The sequence below is a fragment of the Alligator sinensis genome, unplaced genomic scaffold, assembly GCF_000455745.1.
Source record: "Alligator sinensis unplaced genomic scaffold, ASM45574v1 scaffold790_1, whole genome shotgun sequence".
In the NCBI taxonomy this organism is placed as follows: Eukaryota; Metazoa; Chordata; order Crocodylia; family Alligatoridae; genus Alligator; species Alligator sinensis.
This window is the reverse complement of record NW_005842723.1, coordinates 293403-301395: the sequence shown is the minus strand read 5'-3', so window position 1 is coordinate 301395 and position 7993 is coordinate 293403. Positions and strand designations below refer to the sequence as shown.

At 47.7% G+C, this 7993-nt stretch overlaps 1 protein-coding gene across 8 annotated transcripts in view; it reads right to left on the bottom strand.

The window, feature by feature from the left end:
• Positions 1–7993, bottom strand: part of ANKRD26 (ankyrin repeat domain 26) — a 126220-nt gene extending 118227 nt beyond the window's left edge. For 6 of the 8 annotated variants that reach the window (XR_003096377.1, XR_003096378.1, XM_025216290.1 and 3 more), the window contains exons 1-2: positions 7949–7993; positions 6065–6645 (exon numbers count right to left, since the gene is read on the bottom strand). Coding sequence is in view for 6 of the 8 variants with exons in the window: in XM_025216290.1 (XP_025072075.1) it covers positions 6065–6270 (206 nt within the window). In the remaining 2 variants the exon portion in view is untranslated. Of the gene's footprint in view, positions 1–1813; positions 2969–6064; positions 6646–7948 lie in introns of those variants that run through there. The other 2 variants (XM_025216293.1, XM_025216292.1) reach the window with 2 other exon arrangements.

Here is a 7993-nt window from a genome sequence, read left to right as displayed (position 1 = left end):
GAAAGAGTTTCAGAACTATGTTATGTATTTATATGTGTATACACCCACACATATATAGATATATAGATATACACATATATTCATACGCGTATATATATATATGACACAAGTGCGCACGCACATTCTGCCCTCCCTATCCAAGCTAACTACTACAGGAGGTGTAAGATCATACTGAGTGGAAAGAATTTACAATGTTTATTAGCAGGCTAACAACAAGAAACTACCAACTTTAATATTTTATTGGGTAAAACAAACAAACAAACAAAAGAAGTAATGCAATGTTTGTGGCAAACATACCTCTTTGAGACAAAACAGACTGCAAGTTCTGTGCCCAAGTGGCAAAACACTGACTGATGTAACATAAACTATTCTTTTCATATGTAGGACATAACTAAGAGCTTGTTTACTTGTGTTCCCTTGAAGCACAAAACATCAAAATAAGAATTTTGAAGTAACAGTTTTGATATCACTGTGACTAAATACACATCCACCTATACCTCCACCATGAAACATTACTTTTATATAGCAGCCATGTACAGATATCCAATTTCTCCTGGGACAGTGTGCTAATTTTCAGGATTTTCGTCCCAGGGTAAAAATGGCTGCTCCAGGAGAAAATTAACTTGGCAACAGCCAGGATTAAATTGCTCCCAAGTCAGTTTCTCCTGGGACAGCAAGCTGTACACATTCTCTTCTGAGAGATCACAGCACAGTCCTTCAGCATCCCAGGATGCTTTGGCCTCACCCATCTTCCCCCAGGAAGACAGTGTGTCTTGGCTGCTCCAGGGCAGAACATACCCCCTTCACAATCCCCACACTGTGCTGCAGGGAAGCACAGCCCAAAAGATAGTTTGAGTCAGCCAATCAGGGCTCCCTGTACACTGCTGCCACCTCTTGAGAGCAGACTTGGGAGTCTTCAGAGCATGCCAAGATGTGTGTACAATGCCCCCTGGCTGTGCAGTGTTAGCACTGCAAGCTCTCTGCTCTTCAAGGGCTCAATATCGCAACGCCTGTTCAGGCATCTCTGGGCAAGTTTCTTCTACCAGAAGAACCAACTTGGGAGAATCAGATTATCTGAACATATGTATGCAGTCATAGAGTGAGGCAGCTCTCCTAAATTACACACCACAGTCCTCTGTATGGCTGCCTCATTGTATGTCTAATGGAACAGCTGTCACATCATATGCTCTCATCCAGACAAGCATGGATATGCAGCACGTGGCACCGCAGACTCATCTGTAGCACCACACACCACACATGCAGGTATTCCCTGTGCTGTTACCTTGTAGCACAGGTGGGGGGTTTGACTCGGGGAGATCCTGAGGTCAAAAAAATCTTGCGCCTTAAAAAAGTAGGCAGCACACATGGTGATAGTAGTACACACCACCCGAAACCAGATCCTGGCCAGCCGGAACTACACTCTGGCTTCTAGCCAGGCTCCCAGCTGCAGGAGCGCCATAGTTGCAGCTCCCCAAGGCCCCCAGGACCCCAGATAAGGCTGCTGGAGCCAGCACAATTGGTGGCCCCAGCCTCCCCAACCACACCCAAGGTAACCTGCCAGTTGCCAGAGGGCACATGGCATGGGCATTCCCCAGGGACAAGTAGCAGCAGCACAAGGTGTGCCGCTGCTTCTTGTTCCCAGGGAAACAAACATCCACGCTCGTGTGGATGCGGTCTACGTCCCCAAAGGTAGCAAGAAGTCCCTATAATTCTACGTCAGAGGATTAAAAACTAAAAATCCTTCTTTTCTTGGAACTAGACAGTGCCATTCTCAAACTCCAACAAGGTCCGCATGGATGAGCAATATCTCTACCTTGCTACCCTGCTGGTCAGGAATACTCTACTGTTTTGATGTCCTACACAATGGAATGTATCCATGGCCAGTTCTAGCGGATGATGTCGAACCAGGATCAGCCACAACAAGTTTGGATGCAGATATTCCCTTTCCATGGCAGTTTATGAGCCTGGGAGCCCTGCTCAGGTGATAAAGGCAATATGGGTAAAGAAAATGACATGATCCTGATGATGCTCCAGAAGCAAGTGCTGTTGCATCCACTACAGTGTGGACTGCTGGCTCAAAAACAACCATGAACTCGTGACAGAGGATTATGCTGCAGACCTAGGATAAACAGAAGCAGCAGAACTTTAAGATGATGAGGGCCACTTTTGAGGAAACCTCCATTCAGCTTACCCCAGATCTGCAGATGCAGCACACTGATAGAAAACTTCTCCTTGGCTGCAAAGCAGAACATGACTGTCTGCATCTCAAAACTTACTATGTTCACTTGTACAGGTCTGTTGCAAACTATTTTGGTATAAGCAAATTAACCATTAGGGCTATAGCAAACAAAAACATGTGCTGCCATTATCGACATACTGCTGCAACACTTTGGAAGGCTTTACAGCCACGAGCTTCCCCAGTTGCCCTAGACAGTTGTTGGAATCCACACCTATCAACTGCTGCCAAGGCTAGTGAAACTTTTATGCTAAAGGCACCCCTTGTTAGACTTGAGGCATCCCTTGGAAAATACTAGATTTTTGTTTTTATTTTTTGACTACAGAAAAATAATAGAGCATTTTTTCAGGTGCAAAGAACTCACAAATATCACAGCAGGTCAGAATGGTTGTGATGCTATTTGAAGTCTTTGGGTTTATTTTCTGAATTATTTTTGCACACCTAACAGAGCAAAAGCACTCTGGTTGAGAATCAGTGTATTAGCTATTGCCCAAAACAGCTGGAAGGTGACAGCAGAGGGTACCTTTGGAGATTAAAACCTAAATGGTGGGTGTCTGGTCTATGACATAAGGTACCCAAGCAGTTTCCTGCTTTGGATTTTAACTGGATGCTATATATTTACCAAGGGCTGCCCTGTTTACCAGGGCATCCTTGGAATAACCAGGAACAATGGCCACAAGCTAATAGAGAGTAGATTTAGGCTGGACATCAGAAAGAACTTCTTCATGGTTAGAGTTGCCAGAATCTGGAATGGGCCTCCAAGGGAGGTGGTGCTCTCCCCTACCTTTGGGGTCTTTAAGAAGAGACTGAGCAAGCACCTGGCTGGGGTCACAAGACCCCAGCCCTTTTTCCTGTCACAGGCAGGGGGTCAGACTCGATGATCCATTGAGGTCTCTTCCGACCCTAGCATCTATGAATCAGCCCTGCAAGCTCTCTGCTCTCCAGGGGTTCAGCATTCAAATATCTGTTCAGATGTCCCTCGGTAAGTTTTTCTACCTGAGAGAATTCTCCCAGATCATTTGAACTGGGAGAATTGTGTGTGCAGCAATAATTAGCATTCTCCTCCAGGTTTCTACTGGTAGCCTGCTGGTGGTGTCTAACAAAGTATTTAGAAGAAAGGGATTTTGAGACAAGCTACTGGATGGCCTGGACTCCTGGGTCACAAGTATCACCAACATCCTTGTGTAAAGACTCTTCCAACCTCCAAGTCATCCTGGGGATGTCTGTATTATCCATGAAACATGGCTTAATGCAAGTGTCTCCTGTGAAGACTTGTTCAGTGACACAGCAGAACTGACAATTGTCTTAGGCCTGACTGAAGCCGTAAAATGCATGGAAAAATGTTGATGTCCCTGAACTGCCAATTCCTTGGCTAATCTTCATACGCTTCCTGGTTGAGACTGTTTTGTGTGCAACCTTTCTATACCTTAGTTTCCCTCACAGTGCTAGAAGGCAAAGGATCTCAGCACTTGCTCCAACAGCAGGTGCAATGAAAAGGCATTCTTCTAGTGGCCAGAGAGTGCTCACAAACAGAAAGTACAACTGAACTTCCAAGGTGTTGATCTCTGAAATGTCTGGGTACAGAAAGAAGGAATCTGGCCATGCACCAGTATTTAAATGTAGAGGTGACATCTGCTCTCTGTGAGCATGGAGCAATAGAGACCACATGGTATACTGAGCAACCAGTTCAGTAGAGGGTAGAAAACAGTGTGGAGAACAATTTCATAGAATGAGATGGGGAGGCACAAACATAAACCCTGCTCTGAAAGTTACTAGGCCCAAAATAAAACTCTTTGGGACTGAAATATACAAATCCACTGTATTTGCAGAATACCATCCAACATTTTATCCATTCAACTTCTCATTAATTTTAATCAGAACTTTATAGGTGAAGCCCACATTCAGCGCTTGAAAATTTGAGTGAAGTTTTTGTTACAACAAGGGTATTGATGGGTCAGTAGAATCAAATCTCACAACTTGTGCTGCCTGCTTGAAGGATCATTACTACATAATTTATGCTCCTCTTGTGTATCTAACTGAAAGAGACACCTTTCAGAAGTATCAGGTTTTCTGGAGCTGCTGTACAATCATTTGAGGCCCTATGCCAAAACATGACCTGAAACTAATAACCACCTTGGACTTTCCTTCCAACAGATTTCCTCGAATAAAAATCTTAAGTGGCTTTGCAGCAAGTGCTAATACACCAAAGTATATTTAACTTAATTTTGAACACAGTTCTTTTTTGACAGCACTGCTCATGTGTTCTGTATATCTAAAACCCCTGCCACAATCCTTCCACTTTAGGAGATCCGGGGTGGGGGGAAAGCCTGTGGCTCCTTTCAATTGTTGGGAGAGGTAGTTAGCTATGTTACTCTGAAGTCAAGTAGAAGACAGGGTAAATATGCACCTTCACAGACTAATTTAAGATTAGACAAAGAGCTCTGGTGAACCCAAGTTCCCATTGTTGGCAGACTGCTGTAAGGCCTATTTGATGTACATACAGATGTGGGCATGAGCCCCTACATAAACTGTCTGCATATACACATCCAGGACAACTCTCCCAGGTTTGTTTTCCTAAGACAAAAACTGACCTGTACAGAAGTTCAAACAAAGAAGCAAAGAGCCTGAAATGCAGATACTGGCCAACCAGGGGACCCTAGAGCATGCAGCCCAGAGAGCATTGCAGGCTTTTTTTTTTAAGTGAATGTAGGCAGGGGTCATCAGGGTAATGGAAGGTGGAAGCAGGGTCTCTATGCTATACACAGAATCCTCCAGACTTTCCCTTCCCCGTGCTGTTTCAGCAGCTGCAGCTGGGCAGGGAGTATTGCTTGTATACTTCCCAGCACCCAAACACTGCAGCGTGATTGTGGGCTTGGACAGATGTTCAGCTTCTCCAGGGAGAATCCCTGCTCTCTCAAGAAAAACCATGAATATACATATGCTCATCATTTTTCCCAGAGTAAGAGCAGGTGCTTGGGGAGAAAAATAACTTGAGAGCAACCTGAGCGAAGTGGCTCTCTGGAGACTCTCAGGAGACAGAATTTCTGTAGAAGCAGCCACTGCACTTTGCTGCTTCTCCCTTCTGCTTCCACAGACAGGAACAGAACCAGACCATGCCCACTAAGTGCTTCAATGCTGGACTTTTCCAACCTGAAGCATTCGGGGGGCATGTTCTGCTCCCTGCTTGGTTGGGCCTGACACAAGCTCTCCCCCTCCTTGTGTGGGAAGGGGAAAGAAAAACAACCAAGCACACTGACTGCCTGTACCAACATTCAGTCTCCTGAGAGAGATTCCCCCAGGGAACCACTTCACTTGGGTTGTTCCTGAGTTATTTTTCTCCACTTCTATACTGGAAGAAAGTGACAAAGGTGTGCACAAGCAGTTTCTCCTGAGGGAGCAAGGACTCTCCCTGGAAAAACTGAATGTCTGTCCAAGCCCAGCTGTTACCCCATTCCATTTCAAGACCGGCTGCTTTAAGGCAGCAATGCTTTGAAGGCAGTGGCAGAAGCCACAAGCGGTCTGTAACTCTGTCTGCCATTCTGGTCTTTATTTTTCCCCCCCAAGGCTGGAAAGAGAAACAAGCATAACCTGTGGGGTCAGAGAAGGAGGGACCCAGAAAAGCCTGGGAAGGTTCAAGGGAGACCAGGAGCAACGATCTCCACCCATGGAGCACACTCTGAAGGAGCAGACAACCTCCAGGGATGCCTACTGCCAGGAGGATGTCTGTCTGCCTGCGTGCCTATTTTTCGGGAGGGAGGGGAAGAAGGGTGGTCACAGATGGTAGCCTGACAGCCCTCAGAGCACAGTTCCCTCCATCCCCCGCAGTACCGGTTCTCCTTGTCCAGCTGGTTGGGGTCCTGCTTCCGCAGCAGCTGCTGGAGCTTGCCCAAGTCCCCGGTGGCAGCTGCACGGTGTAGCTTCCCCAGGTCCCGCTCGCGGAGCTCATAGCCACCAGAGCCCACGGGCAGGGAAGCGCTCTTGGAAGGCGATGGCAGCCCCTTCTTCTTCTTGCCAAAGCCAAAGATCTTCTTCATCCTCCTGGGGCCACAATCAGGATATGCAGGGACACCAGGGCTGCTACCTGCACATGGTGGGCACCAACCCTAGTCGTCCAGGCACAGTCAAGCCCACAAGGGGGAGGGGAGGTTCCGCTGTAGCCAGGGTGGGGCAGAGCCTGGGGCGATCACAGCAGGACAGGACACAGCTGAACCCGCAGGCTGGAGGTGTGGCAGGGACACAGGCTCAGTGGGTTCCCCACTCATGTGGTGGTGGCAACATCCACAGTAACCACTGTCCAAGGACTCCAACAGAGATGAACAATGTCATCTTTGTCAGTAAATTTGGGAGAGCTGATAACATCGTTACAAGTTCACATATACAGATGATGGGCCAAAAGTGCAAAAATCAACCTGGAGAAGATAGGTATTAGAGTAAAGGAACTGTAAGGTGGAGAAGGAGCTGGCTCAAGAGTTGGCAACAGGCAGCACTACAAGGGGAAGTATTGGGCTAGAATGTGATCACTAGTGGAATTCCTTGAGGATCAATCTTGGAACCACAAACAGCTCATAATCTTTCTGTAGTAAAAAAGTTTACCTAGGAGGTCCTTCTCAGCTGTTTCCAACTTAGAACAAAAAAAAAACCCTTTTGGATCAGTCTCCCATACATGACTTCTACCTTGTATTGGTTGAATTTTATCCCATTGCTGCTACTTCAGCTCTCAAAGTATTCCAGGGGAGGGGGAGAAGGGCAAGGGGTTACAGGATATCCTTATTCTGCTCTGTGTTGGTGATATTTCCCAAGTTTGTGTCATCAAAACATTTCATCAGCACCCTCCTTTTTATTTAAAAAAAATCTAAATCATGGTTTAGCTTTTCTGTTTAAGGGTAAATCCAGTTCAGACATAACCCATGCTTCAAGTGCATGCATGCTCTCTGCCTCTAGGATGGTGGCACTCAACTTCTGGTTTGCAAGCCAAATCCAGCCCACAGGGCTCTCCACGTGTCCAGAAATTTGACAGTGGGAGATGAATGGCAGCACAGTCACGGCTTCAAGAGCCACAGCCACGGATGGGGAACTGAAAATTGCCCAAAGCACTTGGCATTCAAGGGTTCACCTCTGAAGCCCATGACAAGGTCAGAGAGGAAGAGGAGAGAGCCTCTCCCTGCTGTAGCAAGCACCCAGTCTGGATCGAGATGGTAATACTTATGCTACCGCTAGAATTCAGAGTGCCAAAACACAGGGGGCAGACAGGCGACATGGGAATTGCTCGCTCATGGCTCAGACACAAGTGACGATCCCAACAAAAGCTTGCCACGATTCCAAGGGACAGCGTGAATTTATAAAGGATCCGAGGGGCTGGGCACGCACAAGGCCACTCCTGTGATAACTAGTGCAGAAGGTGATCACACACTGCAGTGACCCTGCTCGCCCCCAGCCTCTTGCCTCGATCCTTTATAAACCCACGATGCTCCTTCCCGACTTCCCTGCCTCACTCGCGTCTGGACAGCGAACGCCTGCAGCAGTCTAGGACCAGGGGCTGCTATTTCCGAGCACTGGTCCGGGCCGGGACCCTTGTTTTGAGGCGGCTGCATGGAGCGGAGGCAGGGCGCGGAGGGCCGTAATGGGGGCTGCGTCCCTCACCACGTCCGCAAGCCACAGGGCCCGGGCGCCTGGCGCACCCCACCCCCCTGGCCCCCACCGACGGAAGGATACGACTGACGCGGCAACCCCAGGCTGAGTCATGGCGGGGGGCGCCCC